The sequence below is a fragment of the Gavia stellata genome, chromosome 9 (assembly GCF_030936135.1).
Source record: "Gavia stellata isolate bGavSte3 chromosome 9, bGavSte3.hap2, whole genome shotgun sequence".
In the NCBI taxonomy this organism is placed as follows: domain Eukaryota; kingdom Metazoa; phylum Chordata; class Aves; order Gaviiformes; family Gaviidae; genus Gavia; species Gavia stellata.
This window is the reverse complement of record NC_082602.1, coordinates 32,357,702-32,375,097: the sequence shown is the minus strand read 5'-3', so window position 1 is coordinate 32,375,097 and position 17,396 is coordinate 32,357,702. Positions and strand designations below refer to the sequence as shown.

The window sequence follows — 17,396 nt, the reverse complement described above, 5'->3', positions numbered from 1 at the left end:
TCACTTGTTGCTTGGGAGAAGAGACCAGCATCCATGTCTCTACAATCTCCTTTCAGGCAGTTGTAGAGAGCGATAAGGTCTTCCCTCAGCCTCCTCTTCTCCAGGCTGAACAGCCCCAGCTCTCTCAACCGCTCCTCATAAGACTTGTGCTCCATATATTTGTCAAAAGGTAACGTCTTTCTATAAACTATCTTTTCAGCTTCTTAAACAGGTCAAATAGTGCAAGAGCCACCACTTTTGTCTCAGCCAAGTCCCCATTTCTTTTTTATCTGTGCCTGGCAAAGAAAAACAGAACAAGTCGGTAGTTTTAAGACTTTTTCCTCCCTAAGTTACATCCACAGCCTGTATCAGCAGGCATCAACACATTCTGCTTTAGAATTACAAGACAGATTAGCCAGTAATGGGACAACGTAATATGATGTAGTACTCATAGGAGTAATCACTTTTCAGGAAAAACTTCAGTCTCTTTTATGTTGCCGGAATATTTTAAATTAACCAGATTTCAGGTAAATACTAAATTGTCTTCCTGTATGTACTTCTGAGACCAACCGTCTCAGAAACATTTAACATTATTAAACATTATTAGCATTATTAAAAATAATACTTTTATTTTTTTAAAAGCACATTTAACAAGTACATTTTTGTTAAGTGTACTTTTTATTAAAAATAATTATTATTAAATTATTTGCTTTCCAAGCCTAGAAGCTTTTATTGTCGAGGCATTATTCTATATTTGTACAACTAGCAGCTAACTGGAAACATCTACAACATCCTTCTTCCACAAAATGTGTCTAATAACGACAGGACCCTAGTTTTTACTCAAAACAATTATTCTATCCCAAGAATACGGTGTTCTCTTTTCTCAGAATGCTTGTTTCAAATATGAAATTTTCTTCAGAGATGCTCCTTCCACAGCATCCACAAGATGTCACAATTGTAAAAGAAAGAAACCTCATGTGTCGTAAAATATGAAATACCCTTTTCATGTTCTGAAACATGGATTTTATTTATTGTACATCTCAATCAATGCAGTCCAATGATTTTTTTAATATAGGGACTAACCATACTCAAAAAAAATCAAAATGTGAAAACATTGAATCACAAAATTCTCTTTAAAAATGTAGAAATCAAATCCCTACTTTAGCCAGTTGGTTTGAATCACCAAACACAAGAAAAACTTGACAGACAGCAAGAGTAGCAAGGTAAGTAGAAACATTTATGGTTCCAGCATTGCAAATAACCTATACAAGAAGATACTGCCAGTGTAGAAACTAGAAACAGAGTATATAGATGCAAATAAATAAACAAATAAATAGAACAGAGAAGCACGTAGTATCCCAGAGAGCTTAAGGAAAGTTTGGTATTGTTTTGTATTTAATAAGGAAAAATAATTATGTATGCCAGCCAGCTCATCTGGCACAGAATAAAAAAAATAATTGAGAACTATGTAGGTTTGGTGACAACCCAAGGAACAACTAAGCAAATTATCTCTATATAATCCTACTCACTGTAGGAAAGAATAGGAAGCTAGTATGCACAGAAATGCTAGATGAAAAGAAGGTACCAACAGTGGAAGTTAGAATTTTCATATGATTTTGTGCTAAAAAGTTCTAATGAAGATTATAGCACTGTAAATGAAGGTGTAGCCTAAAGAGTGTTTCCAAAGATTGCAAGGAATCAATGCACAAATAAAAGTGTGATATTCTTGCTGCAAGTTCTATTCACGACTTCCTTACAGAGATTAAGCTTTTTTTTTTGTGCACTACAATCATGAAAGGTTCTGGAAGACTCAGTAACAAGTCTGCACTGTTTCCATTCAACGACCATATTGCTAACCCACTTCCTTTCTGTGGGTGCACTGACTGCCTTTTAACGAACACCTTCATTAATTATTACGAAGAGAAATGTATTAAATCTCACCGTGTCTTTGGTCTAATAGGTGCGACAGCTAATAGGAGTAAAAAAGTCATTTCCTCTGACATGCAAAAAGAAACATCAATAAAACAAAAGTAGAGGCAGGAAGTAATGGGAAGGCAGCATATCAGCTAAGTAATCTGGAAGTATTTTAATGTATCTTTTAAGAGAAGAATGGCAATTTCAATGCATAGCAAGCTAATCCAATTGAGACTTTTAATAGGAGTGGTAAAGGACAAAAAGAAAAAAAAATCACAAACATCTAGTCTAACTATGGTAAGTGAATGAAACATTTAAAATCTTAAATAATTGACCTTTAATTGTTTCTTTAAGAAGAAACAATTATTTTTGGTTCTGGGAGTAAAACTACAGCACATGTTTACAGTACATCCATTACTTCACAGTACGTGTCCACATACACATTCTTGTACCATCGTAACAAAATGGCTTACCTTCCTTTTTCATTGAAAGTCTATACAAATAACACACAACTAAACACCAGACAGTGAATACTTACTTCATGGAGCACTAAAAATATGATGTGATGATGTGACATTAAGAAAGGGGGAAGAATATCAAATCTATCTAGACATTAAAAAAATTAGTAGAATAGCAAATGAGGCTATGGAGGAACTTAGTCTCCAGAAGTGCTCACAACTCTTGAGTAATTACTGCCAATATTTTTTCAAATTAATGATCCAAAAAGAAGAATGCCCACCATAAGAAAGTTTAAGTCAGATATTTCCGCAGTATCTTCAGCTGGGAGCCTTTTATGTCATTAAAGTACACACATCTAGGTTGACATGAAAATTTACTCCAGAAATTATTTTTTTCATTTATGCTTATACTTTAAAGAACCTAATTTGCATACTAGATAGGATGCATTAAAAGCAGTTCTTTTTTAAAGATGAACTTGATTCCAAATAACAAAACCTTACCTTGCCAGCTATCATTGCAAACACACAGCTTCTCGCCTGTCAAATCACAGTACCCATGATCTGGACTGCCACAGTTGGCTTTACAATATGGAATATCACAAGCTTCTCCTTTCCAATACTTGTCACACTCACAGTACACCCGGCTTGGTACGGACACACTGGTTGTACACTTTCCATGTTCTGAGCAGTTATTAGGACAAGAATTAATTCTGAAAAAAATATGTAAAATAAGGGTAATGACAAGCCAAGAGTTGATGACTGGTTTTATCTGTCAGTATTGCAACAGTATTTGTTAGATACTTTTTTTCCTGAAAAATTTCTATGTACTGATAAAACACAAGTTTAATTATGATTTTACAGGCAAGTGAGCTAAAACGGTGTTCATCCAGGCTTACAAACGAAGTCTGTGATGCAGTCAGGATCACAAACATCTTGTACTTTACCAAGAAGTATTAACATTAAGCAGAAGGACAGGCCCTGCCTGGACAGATCACCATCTACCTTTTCCTATGTTCCAGTATAAGCCCTCTAGTCAGTCCCTTCAAATGCTTATTATCTCTAGGAACATCCACACTGGAAGTGACTGTGAGCAGTAATCCTTGAACTCTCCACCATACAGTTAAAGGGTTTTCCCGAGTGGCTTTGGTCCATGCTATGAAACAGTATGTCTAACATCCAAGGGGAATAAAATTGGAAAAACCAAGCGAGGAAAAATACAAGACGGCCAATATCTTGAAACTACGTACAGCCAGCACTTCATGCTTTAACAACTTAATAATAGAGCCACCTTAATCTTGCTTCCTTAACTTTGCAGTCAGAGATGCAAAAAAAGGAAAGATTAGGCCGGAAGAAGTCTGTGACTGTTATGGGCGTTAGCATTTCTGTGATACACCCTACTAAACACTGAGATCACAGGCAACTGGACTGCAAAATTATGCAAACTGGTTCCAGAAATGCAGGCAGTTCCTTGGAGACGAGGAGGGAAGGAGAACGTTGAAGTATGGTCCAAGAGTTTCCACAAACAGAATATAGATCTCAGGCAGCATGTGCATGATGAAGTCCAAAAAGGATCTGAAACCCTTTTTGATGACTCACAGCAAAGGGTTGGGTTGAAACTCAAAATAAACTGTTAATGCTTGCTCTTACCAAAGGAAGAAAGAACTGAAAAAGTTAGGGCCTTTGGCCAAATCTAGCTGTGGTAGGAGAGTCAGGAGACGTGTTTTCATTCCCTAAAGACTCAGACCTCGGAGGACTGATTCTGTTACACTACAGAAAAAAAAAAAATCCACTTCTGAACCATATTTGTCCTGGGGTTTTTTCCTAGTACACACATGGCATTAAAACCATTGATAGCATTAACTGCTGTATATCACAGCTGTGAGGAACCTCTCCCCCTGACTTCACAGGGAGAGTGTTCTGCAGGAAGGTGAACAGTTAGGTCTTTCCAGCAATAGAGATAGCAGTTTAAAAGTAGACATATTCCCACTCCAATGGGTTCCTTAAGGATTCAAACAGAATGAGAAAAACTGGATCAGCAGAATTGGAAGCAGGTTGCCTGACTCCAAGGAACACAAAATTTACTCAGAGAGTTCTGGAGTAACTATTGTTGTTTGCAGCTGGCATGGGATTTTAATCACAGATGCAGTGCTTCTGTCTTCCCCAAAATAAAAGAACTCGAGTGGTCCATCAAGATGAAGTCAAAGATGGAGACAAAAACTGCTTTGGGTTACCAAACCAAGGAAGAAAGAGGGTAACAAAAGCAGAGTGCAACAGATCAGTGATAGAAAAAAAGTTAATGCAGCCATAAAAAGCAATCATAGGTACTTCTTTTAGCATAAATAGAGTTACTGTTGGCTCACTAAAAAAAAATATTTTTAAAGTATCCATTGCAATAGAAGTAACAGAAGAACAGAGTACATAAATTTTTGTGAGTTATATATGTAATGGAATTAAAAACTGGCAGGTTTTTTCATTTATTTTAAATCTTCAAAAAAATTAGGTAATCATATGTAGCATGCACCACATTACCAAGTCATAAAAGAATGCAGAGCACATGCACTCATTTCTTAAGAATGCCATGTCATCTTGCCATTTGCTCCCAAGACAAACAAAAAAAGTACAATAAAAGCTTCAGGGATAACTGAAAAAATGTATCTAATTACAGTAGAGACGTCTGCCAGGTGATTGCTTTTTACTGATGTCAACCAACAAAAATTAAAAATACCCAGTCTGCCAAACTGCCATTTCCAATACAACATATTTAGAGAGGTTTCCCAAACTCTGAATAGCTAATTAACATCTGGTAAAAGGTAGGCAAACTGCTGCAAATAACAAAAACAATCTTTCCATAGACAATTTAACAAAGACCCCCACCAAGAGTAATACTACGGTCAGAAGCACAAATAGGAATTTTAAATTAGTAAAAAAATGACAAAAATATTACATGTACTTCCACATTTGAAGTGTAGTGCTGGCCACCATATCCCAAAATACGGTATTTCAGAATCTGATGGAATTGAAAGAAAGGTGCAAGAATATCTTCAATCATGGGAAAATTATCACATGAATAAACAGGTTCAACAGGATGAAGCAATCCCCTCTTGAACTAAAACATCTGGTATAAAAGAGACACTGCATCATGTGTCACAAGCATGTCCCCCAAATGAGACAGAAGTAGCAATCAACAGCTGGTGCATATAAAGAAGGAAAAGGCTCAGGTCCATTGGATGCATCTTTCGAGCTGCTGATACAGAAAAGCAGACTGGAGGAAAGAAAGCATATACCAGATTGGACTTTGCCATCAGAGAAAATAAGAGATAGACAGTCCAGATAAGAACTATGAAGGCAGAATGCAGACTGAGATGGACAATAGGAGGGGAAAGTACCTGTAAAGTAGAGAAGAAATGGAATAAAACCCTTGTGGCTGGCACAAAAATAAATGTAGGACTTTGGTGAAGGTGTCAAAAGTCATAAAAGTATATTCAGCAAGAAAAATCAAGCAACAGATGATCATAGTTTAAGAGAAGGGAATTGACATGACAGTAGATATAATCTCCCTTCTATTCCATATGACAACTACACGTGTTGGATAAATACTGGAAGGGATACATTCTAGTTCCATATGGCATAGGAAAAACATACTCTTGGAATGGCCATATGGCTTCATTCAGAACAACGTACTTTATCTCGTTTTCTTTTTCTTTTTTTTTTTTTAAACTAGTACCTTAATGACAACTCATTACAACCCGAGCTCCCTGGTTTTAGAAACATAACACACAGCATAACTCTTGCACTATTAATAAGATCAATAAACACTTTCCATGAGTTTGTCATTCTCCTGAAAGAAATGATAGGCTAATTAACAAAGTAATTACTTATTAAAAAAATACTTACGAGTAAAAAATGTTAAATCCAGTTAGGTTATAAGCAGCATCACTAAAAAAGTGTAGCAATGCATAGCCAGATGTAGTAACTACTTCAGGAACGGTTTCATTTCCACGCACTTCAGGGACTATTAGACCACTGGAAAAGAAAATGAGAATAATGTTTTTAATCAGCCTTGGGGGGGAAGGAAGAGGGAGTTATCTTGTCTATATAATTAACAACCAGAATAGCTAACTCACAAATCTCATTTAAAAACTTCTTTTTAAAAAAATGAATAATAAAATGCATTTAAAACTTGTCCATGCCTCTGCTAGTTAAGGTAGGGTTTCCCAGGAAAACAAAACAAAAAACTTCCTCCCTCATACAGTAATGCAAAATTTCACATCAGATTATTCTGAGTGAATGCACTGTCAGTATAATTTTTAAAACTTATTTTAACTTTGAAAAATATATATATATCCTTCAGACAGGTGCTTAACAATCACTGCCTTTCAGCATGAATTCTATTTCCACATAGTATTTGATTAAAGAATTTCAAACCTAGAAAGTATAATAATTAAGTAATTTCCATGAAAAGGCAATTTTCAATGGAAAATAAAATACTTTTTAAAACTTCAGAAAGATGTTAAGATGTCAGTGTTAAATAAAGACTGAAGTAGGAAAAACAAGGGATATATTAAAATACCGAGAAAAAGGATCACCTACATAAAACAGTGCCACATTGAAAATATAAATTAAAAGTTATAGGATTCCTAAGGAAAACACTATCAATCAATAAACTGAAAGACATTTGAAGTAAAGAACACAGGAAGAGGAACCTCCTCTTTCCTTCCATTCATGCTACAAGTCAGGCTCCTGAATAGTAGCTAGACACATTTGACAAATATCACTTTGGGAGGGAAAAAAACCCCAAGCAATTATGTATCAATTCAGGAGAATTAGGAGAGAAGAAGATGTAGATTGCTATAGTGGGGAAGGAACAGAGGATGACCTGAGTTTTGTTCCATTAGGAGAAAGCACTATCATTTATGCAATTAGTATTTCTTAAACTTCAGCAGCATCGTCAGTATTTCATAACACAAAATTAAGTACCATTTCTGCCCCACAGAGTATGTGTGTATATATGCACAAACAGTTTCTGTTTTGTTTGTTTATTTTTTCCATATAGCTTTGCACTCAGTGGATATCCCAAGATAAAACTTTTACTGACTTAAAAGGATTAGGATCCTGTGCCTTCTCTCTAATAAAGTATAGCCCACTTGCATAGAATATTCTTTCTGGAATGTTTCCCAAAATTTTAATGGAAGGATAGGAATAAACCAACTGAAACTTTTTGGTAAAGCCCAGGAATGGAGGAAACAAGTGTTAAAATTCATACACCCTGCTTTTCTCTCTTGGACACATAGGAAATGCAGTGCATGGACCTACTTCTTTACCTCAATGGTTTATTGTCATTTGGAAGGCAAATAATTAGTTTTTATTCAGTATTAGTTGCTATGCTCGTTGTTTATTGCTGTTGAATTTATGTTTATTTCTAAACATTGCTACAAAGTAACACTATGATTCTAGACAACAAATATTAACCCAAAAAAAAGATTTAGTTGTGTAGCAATTCTCATAAGCTAATAGTAACAACAAAAAGGAAATAAATTCCATCATTTCAGTTGTTAGCAAATTTGAGCTCTCCTCCAGGACTTTCAAGGATTTTATTTTACCCACTATGACTTAGTCATAATGATGCCCAGTTTAGCAATCTAAGGAAACATGTTACAAAATTAGTGCTTAAGATAGCCTTTGTATCAGATGCCCTGAACAAGCCTCTTCATTCTTCATACAGAAATGTAGAAGGCATTAGGCACCCATTTTTTACAACTTACACACAGTGCAACATTGCCTGAGTCACAGATTGCAGTTCTCCCTTAAGTAGGATCAGACACTGACACTATTGGCCAGTGCCACATTTAATGCACATTAAAACTCAGGAGTCACTATTGGAAGCCTACTGGAAAATACATTTCTGATTGTCTGTCTGTGAGCATTGACACTCCATGCAATGTCAGCACTAAGTACAAGCCACGTAATGGATTTATGCCACGATCACCTAACCAAAAAAGTAGTGTTTTGCAATTTATTCTAGTATAACTTTACATACATACTCTCACAATATTAATAAAAGAAAGCAAGCTATTTAACAAATTAAAGCCTCTAATGAAGTTTTTTTCACCGCAAACTAAAAGTGTCCATACATGGCTACTCAGACTAAAAGGCTAATAAATACACTCACCTAAATACAGCTATTAAAGGTGCATATATTGAATCTCCATCATATACATACATATGGTCCCAACTACATTCTGTGGCAAAGTGATTAAATCTTAATCTTAGTATTGCATTTGGACTGAAAAAAGAAGAACATTGATGTAAAAAGTTATTTACAGAAGTATTAAGCTCATAAGATAAAGAACTTACAACAAAATTGATCATGCCAGCATAACTCTATTAAAACATTTTGAGTACTAACTAAATATTTCAAAGAGTTGCATAACAAAAATCAGAGCAAATATTTCACTTTATCTTAGAAAATTTTAAAAATAACATCTTCAGTACAAGTCTACTAATCCCTAAAGTTAACAAGAGACTTAAGTTCACCAGGTTTTATAAGTATTCAGAACCACAAATTTAGAGCAATTAGAATATCCTATTTTAATATACCAGCTTTATTTTACAAGGTCAGTTCTATGAAATTTAAAGAGTCTTTCAAGAGAAAATCACCTACAGATCCTCATTCCAGTATTATACTAGTTATTGAAAATAAAAATCTTAAAACACAAACTTAAAATAGCAAGCAATATTAGTGCAAGATTTATTTTTTCTTCCCCTCCCTCCCCATCTGACACCTGGGAGTCAGATTTCACCAGTTTTTGGTGGAGATCCAGATGGGGACTGTAGGATTTCTGAAAGGGCAATTTTCTCATATGACAAAATTAGCAGACTCCTAAATATATTCCATGCAACATACTAATGATTTTCTTTTATTTCATTCCCCCACCGCCCCTACTGACAGGCTCGAGTGCAGTTTGTCAGTTTGGAAAACATGTACTTTTTTTTTTTTGTGAGTGATCATTTTGAGAGAGCTCTTTGTTGATTTTTTGAGAGAGTATTTCATACATATGTGACTTCCTTGTGTGTTGACATTTTGCACTATGTTACTGGGTTGCATTCCTCCTCCACACACTGTACAGAATATTGTTTCCTCCAGCTACCCACTCTACCATCTCCTGCAAAGAGGAACAGGGTGAAGACCAACTTCAAAGCAGAGTTAGCATACCGTCCTGAGGCATGTTTCCACCTTAGCATAGTGTAGTGCAGTGCAGTGCAAATATTCCTGAGCTAGCTTGGGTAAAAAGAGAAGTCTACCCATGTCAGAAAGATATTCAGCTATAGCCTAGTCACCTAGATATTGAAGCTTCTACTTAAATGATTTTGCAAACTACCTGTAACTTCATTGCTGTTGTGTTTAAATTACTATCTGCATATAAGCAGACCAAAATTAGACCAGATAGATCATTACTGAATTACAGCAACAGAGCATTTAAGGTAATTGAGATTATGACAATATGGGAATACAGAAGGGCGCAATTTTCTTCTAGAACATTAGTAGAACTTGGACCTAGCTAAATTCTTCAGCAAAACCCTGACCCATAGCCTGGGGGGAAAAAAGTCCCACTGAAATTTAACAAATCTGTGCCTTTAACAGTTAGACATACTAGTGCATATGTCTCATTATTTCTTTGTGCATGTCTGCGTGTTTCTGTGCCGCATAAACTGAAAAATTCACAACAGACATGAGACATCTAAACCGTATAAACTGTGAGCACAATAAGATTTTAAAATTAAGTACATGTGGAAAACTAGAATGCAAAAGAAAATACTTTATAGAAGCACTAACTTTTGAGCAACATGTAACTGAATAATTATCATTACACGGGAAGCATTCTGTACTTGAAGCCATTCCTGATTTATCACTGATATGAGTTAAATAAGATAAGTAACTGAGATAATGAGTTAAATAATAGGATTCTGTAACCACATTTGGAACTTATGTAAAGGTACTCAAACAGGCAACAAATTTATCATAGGGTTTTGAGAGCTTGCAGCACTGGCCAAATTCCAATGTCAGCCTAACTTCTGCCAGCAATTTGAATGGGAATGGACTTTGGCCAACTCTGAGCAATCCTGAAAATCCTACTTCAGCTTTTTTTTTTTAATCTTTCTAACATATAAACAAAACCAAAACAAACAAAAAATACAAAACTGTTTATATTGTATCCAGATGCAGTTTCTACTTGGGGAGTTCTTTAGATCTCTAGAATACACAGCACCAAACTGTCAGAAAATTTAAGCTATGAAAATAAATACTTACTATCCTTCAATTAACCATGTACATTTAGTTTTATATTTATAATTTATTGGTCCATCTGTTAAATATCCAGAAGGTTCTGTTAACCTACAAGAGAAAAAACAGTACTGTAATAAATCAGAGACAACACAACAGAACACACATCATCCACATGGCAATAGATTCTTTCTGCATGGAAAGAAAATTGGGGGCAGGGGAAAGAGTCAAGTCTCTCTTCATATTTCTTGTCACACTATTTTTGCTCATAAAAACTAGAATTCTGATTATTCTGTAACATTGATTTGCTTTCTTTCCCTAGGCAATCACAAGACTTCTAATTTTTCTAGTTCAGTAGCAAGCAAATACTACATATAATTTAAACTATCCTTCACACAAAATGGATCCAAGACAATGTAAAGCGGTTTTTGTTTAAGAGTATTTCGGTTTGGTTTGCTTGTTTCTTTTGCTTTCCACCTTACTTCTGAAATTAGACCACAGCAGCAGTGCGAAAACTGTTCTAGATCAAGAGAAATTAAGGCATAAATTATAAAATTAAAAAAGCATGAGTGCCGGCCTGTCCCTGCCTTACTCCTGGTCAGTGATGAGACATGGGAAAGCAGAACAACACTGAACTACACAGAAACTAAATAAAATGCATATGAACAGCTATAAAAGGTCAGACTAAAATGCTGACGTAGGCCATCACCTTGCCTCTGACAATGGCCTACAGTGGATACCCAGGAAAGAATTTAAATCCCTACAGATACTCCCCACAGCGTTACACCACCTTCAACGGCTTGCAGCTCAGGGACATTCTCAGCCAGAGGTTGTGCCTTTGTGTTGGTTTTGGGTTAGCGTTTCTCCTAGGAGTTTGCCCACATAAACTCACATAAACTTGCAGCATCTAGAACGTCTGGCAAGAATGAATTCCACACATATATGAAGAGCCACCTCAACTGTTTCTGTCCTGAGCCTACATCTCAGCAATTTCATCTGACATCCTTAAGTCTGGTATTGGAGGAGATAATGAACAACAATACCCTATTCACATGCTTTATCCCACTCAAAATGTAAAGATCTGTGTTGTTTCCCCCCCTTCTCTCCACCGTCCCTTTTCTAACCTGAGAAATCCTTGCTTACTGCCTTTTTTATCTTTTCTATTCTCCTATCCCTTTCTGAAATGCAACACCGAGATCAGCATATTGTATTCAAGATGCAAGTGAACCATGAATCTGTATAGTAGCAAAATAATGATTTCCACTGTCTTCTATTTTCATCTTAGCATTTTATTTGCTCTTTCAACAGCTATTATGCTGACATTTTAAACACAGCTAGCTGCTATAACTTTTTTCTGAGTGATAATAGATAGTTCAAGACTCATTACATATAGAAATTCATTTAATGTAGAAATACCTTTTTCCTCCATTCATATACATTACTTCACATTCATCTATACAGAGTGATAAAATAGCAAATGAAATTCAATAATCTATTAACATAAAAGCTTTCAGAAAAGAGCTTAGTATCTTCAGCACACTGTAACTTCACTAACTTACCCCATTTTCTGCATCCTTTATGATCATGTTCTATAGTTCAGGCCTTAATACACATCTCTGGTGGCCTTATTCCACTGGGAAAACTGACCATCCTACTCTTTAAAACGTTACAACAATAATAACAAATATAAATACATACTCAGAAACACTGATTTCTTTCATTATAGTGTGGAAAGATAATCGTTAAGACTAAGTATCACTGAATAAGAAAAAAGAAGCAGTTGGGGTTTTTCTGTTTTGTTTCAGTATTTTTAATAAATCAATAGACTAGATCTAAGTCCAGAGCAATACTGAACAAGCTGACCAAGTCACAGCTAAATTTTCTCACCTGGAGTCTAGCTGAACAGGAATTCAGTACCTGCTATCCTACTATCTTTGAAGCTGTATAAACCAATTTTAAAAATATTCACTACCACATCTACTGCAAATTATTTACTCATATCGAACACTAATCGCATACTTATTAACAGAGGTCTGTAATTCCAAACATAAAACTAGACATGTGGAAAAGAAATAAAAACAAGGGACCAAGAAAGAAGTATTTATGAGACAAGGTCCGTGCAAACTCAGGTTTTTAAACAAGTTCCTTCACCTGTCCTGTAAGAACTAGCATCAGTTTGTTAGGCACATTATAAGCCACTCTGTTCCAGTCACTGGTGGTGTGAATTAAGACCTTTACCCACGCTTTCCTTTTGATGAAACGAGACAAAGCTCTCTAATATGGGGAGCTGTCCAAATAATTGTACTTCAAAACATTTTCAAGGCATAAAAACAGTATCAATAACATATTTTCTGTTTCTGAATAAAAAGAACAACATGAGCAACACACTGGGAGGAAAAAAAAATAAAAAGCAAACAACAACCATACACTTCAGTCAGCTGACAGCTGAGAGAAAATTTCCCTAATAAAACCCAATAGACTGAGCTGGTCTGAATACTGCAGTACACCACTCCCCAAAAGCTTTGGTTCCTGGTAAGGGCTATACAAATGCTGGTGTAGCTCATAAGCAAAGCAATGAATGATGAGAGGCACAGCTGGTAACTCCCACTCCTCCCTTGCCGTACACTGGAGAAGCCTCAGTGATGGCCACAGGGAAAGGCTGACCATGCTCCTGCCAGGTGCTCTTGTGTGAATCAGTGCCCGGCCACAGAAAACTTCTGCTTGAAGAAAGCAAACGACATATGCAGTTTAAGTTTACAATATTTCTTTTTGTTGAGAAATATCAACTTCACCTAAAGGTATACTTTAATGTTTATATACATGAGAAATGGGGTTTTCAGGGTTATTTCTGGCTTCTTTACATATTAATTACATTGTTTGGATAATGCTGAACATAATACGAACCTATAACTTAGCAGTCTAGGTCGCACATCACTGATTTTGAAATCAAGCTAATATTGATGCTTGGCCTCTAGCAGAACCTTAGTAAAGCTGATTACAGGAGCAGATCCCATGTTTGAGTGTGTGCTAGATTGAAAACATTAATTTTTTTGGCAAAAAAAGGCAGTGATGCATAAAACTCCAATCAAAATAATTTTAGTGCTGTCATGGTTTATACACAGAGGTAAAGTCTTATATAGCAAGCCACAGAACATTTATTTTGCTGCAAGAAGTGTGAAATATCACAAGTATTCATTTGCAGTCATGACCATTGCCTTCTTAGTAGCTGTATAATGCAATGGAGGTGACTTACAAGAGGTGTTTTTATTAAATCAGCCCTTTGGCACTAGTAAAGTGCAAACAATTACCCTTTTCACGTAGGCTGATAATTTTTTGATAAATAGTTTCTTTCGGAAGAGCAGATAGCCTTTGAAGCAGCTATTGCACTTCGCTGAAAAAAGTAAAGAATAAATAAGAGCATGACAGTGCTTTGTAATAATGGTTATGGAAAATGGTAAGATAAAGGGGCTGTTCTATTTAAAATAAATACATAGCAAGACAGAGGGGTATTACTTTTAAGTTTCTTGAGTCATACCAAGAACTTTTCTGCATAATTTTTCTTTCCAAATGTTATCAAATCCCAAATCCCATAAATAACACATAGATAAGCAGTTCCGCTTTCACGCAACCTCATACCAAATCAAGGCCAATATCCTCTATCATATAAGGCCAGGTATTCGTGGACATAGCCTTCCTCTGGGACTGACAGTGATCCTGTCAAATAACCAAAATCCAGATGAGCCAACATGACTACACACTCTTTAGTCACAGAGGTGGAATAGCCAGAACGATGCCTACGTGCTGCACCCACTGCCTGCTCATTGCTGAGAAAGCTTCAGGGATGAAGGGACAGCCAGAACAATTTGTGTGGCCTGCTTAAGCACCACAGGTTTATCACGCCTAGACTCCAGCTTTCAGAACAGAATGCACAGGGGGGCAGCTGATTTGTATGTTGTCATTTTAAATTGCATGCCAGCTTTCATAAACACAACAATATTTTTTTAGTTGGCAGGGTTATAATCAAAACCTATAAAGAATTAGAGGTGCGTGCCAAGAGAACATTTCCCTTCTCTGTGTTCTGTAAAACAGATCTACCAAATTATAGAGAGAAGTCAGGATGCTGCACAGCAGATTTAAAAACATTCAGAAGCATCAGTGACAGATTAGTCAGTCACCAAGCTAATCAGTCAATAATAGCCTACATGAAAGATATGTGGCACTACAGGTTGTTTCATCTATCTACAGACATATACCAGAAACGCAAGGGCTAAAAGCCTGAAGTCAACACAGGGCAACCAAAACATGAAACAAAGGGAAATCTATATTCCCCTGGAATATTACCAGCGTTATAAAACAATGGCAAATATAACTGAGTTAGAATTCACAGCGGTAACATTTATATTTACCACTGCAGAGACTTTAAATCAAGACTGACACCATTTCAAGAAAAGAGAAGAGTATGTTCTAGTTCAGTCAGAAAGTATTGGTCTAAAATGAAGTAGTCAGATGAAATCTATGGCCTGCAATACAGAAGACATCAGAGCAAGTTATTAAAATGGTCCTTCCTGGCTGTAATATTTATAGATCTGTGAAAAATGCAATCATGTCATCTCCTGTATCTTCCTGTAAAAGAACAGTATTGTCAAATCTTTCCGAAAGGGGCACTAATTTAAACCAGAAGTCATTGGGTATTTTCTGTCATCAACAGAACGTGAAGTCAACAAGACTGTTGGTAGATGGACAGACAGAGGTCCGATTTACAATACAGGTATGTTAGGAGAAACAAAGCATAAGGCACATTAATAATATTACAAATATTCACTGTTAAATAAAAGAAGGGGTTATGCAGAGGTTCATCTATCTCTATATTACTTAGTGTCATATTTCTACTCAGAATTTTATGAAATGCTGGATTACTTTGCAATTCCTACTTCAGAAATATCTGAATATAAGATACAGAGCATATTTGGCTATACGGATTCATCTCAGTATCGGTATTTGTGTGTCAGTCAAGGACTATTCTCCTCATTGTTGCAAAATTTTCCTCCATCTCCTTTTCATCTTTTATGAAAACTTGTTTTATTAAAAAAAAAAAATCAATAACTGTGCTTCAAAGTTGTAAGATCAAATCCTTCATAAATACAAGTAGGAGCAATCCTTCCAGCTCAAGATCTTGTGCCTGATCTTTACAGCAGGGAAAGAGGCTCTTCACATATCCCAGATGAGATCAGATGAATACATTAAGAAAAAAGATTAAAAAACTTTTGGACCCCTTTAGAGGACAAACCAGAATCAGTGAGCACTATGATATCAGAAAGAAATACAGAAGAGATCAAGAGCCCATTTCTCAGCGACAACTACCTTGAAGTGATATAGATGGATGCACCACAAGGAATATACATACAACTTTGTACAGCCTAAACTGAAACCTTTAGGGTCTCAAGTAGAAGCTAAGACATACAAACCACTGCTGTGCAGGGGAGACAGCCTGTTCCCTGCAGCAGTCAATCCCATTTATTAAGTAATTTATTTTAAGTAATAGATTAAGAAGGTTTTTTAATATTTTTTTCAAAGGAAGATCTGAAAAACAGCATGTTCTGAAAAACCCAAAACCCCAGACTTTTCTTTTCCAGGCATAAAGCATAGATCAGCACCTGACAAAAATTCTAAGAATTTGCATTTGATTTTCCTGCATTTTTTACATTTACTGTAGAAACTTGTTGTCGGTTAATTTTTTTTTCCACAACATACACTAAAATAGAATATACTGAACATACTGTAGTTCTAATTTTTCCTCAATGACTAATCAAAAGGAATAAATATTTAATACATTAAGAAAATATTTGCATAAGCCAATCACACTCCTATACTTGTTACATACTGCTTTGCATTAATAAAAGAATGTATATTTAGAAACAGTAAGGACATTCACAAGAGCTTTTCACATGCTAGCTAATCAAAGGCAGGCTGGTAAATAGGCTCCACTTTATTCACTGACAAAGTAACAGTTTCTTTTGTAAAATGCCCCTACTCCTTAATTCAAGTATTCAGTTCCTCCCTCTATTTTAAACAAAAACAGGTTCCAAAACAATCCAAAAATCCCAGAAAAGTAAAACGAAGACTACGACAACATTTTTTCCCCATAAGAATATATTCTGTATTTCAAGCAGCTTAACACTTACGTGTGACACAAATATATTTTTCTCTTGAGTGTTTAGTTTTTGGGGTTTGGGGAATTTTTTCTTTTTTTTTTTTTTTGTTAATAAAGTTAACAGTGATGTAATCTTTGATTGGTGCAAAACGTAAATTCAAGATTTAACTTCAACAGGTGTTTTGTTTCCTCATTTACTGTCTCTGAAAAAGGCTGTTATTCTATGGTACATTTTTGTAATAGTCCCAAAAACTACTGAAAGAATACTGCATAGAGCAGGTGTTCCTCTCCAACTACAAACTTACATGGCATCTTACTTAAGCAATGTATTTTCACTTACCTAAAAGTTTTTTAAAATCTGTTCCCTTCCTTAGCCTGCATAATATTATATAAATTCACAGAACACAGACCATTCATTTAGCATGAGATCTCAATGTGTGACTGTGACACATTAAAAGGGAATCTATAAAGTGACTAGAAAGAAGCAAATGTGAGCACAGTCTTATGAAGATTTGACAGACAAACCAGATGCAGAAAATAAGAGTAATATAGTAACATTAAAGGTAAATTAAAATTACTGTGGAAATACTGTATGAGACTACCTAAGGATTTT

General features: G+C 35.6%; 1 protein-coding gene across 1 annotated transcript in view; it reads right to left on the bottom strand.

The window, feature by feature from the left end:
* ATRNL1 (attractin like 1) overlaps window positions 1–17,396 on the bottom strand; it is a 528,296-nt gene that overhangs the window by 472,734 nt on the left and 38,166 nt on the right. Inside the window, exons 2-5 of the mRNA XM_059821151.1 lie at window positions 10,660–10,743; window positions 8,521–8,634; window positions 6,246–6,374; window positions 2,853–3,061 (exon numbers count right to left, since the gene is read on the bottom strand). Coding sequence (XP_059677134.1) covers window positions 2,853–3,061; window positions 6,246–6,374; window positions 8,521–8,634; window positions 10,660–10,743 — 536 coding nt within the window. The remainder of the gene's footprint in view (window positions 1–2,852; window positions 3,062–6,245; window positions 6,375–8,520; window positions 8,635–10,659; window positions 10,744–17,396) is intronic.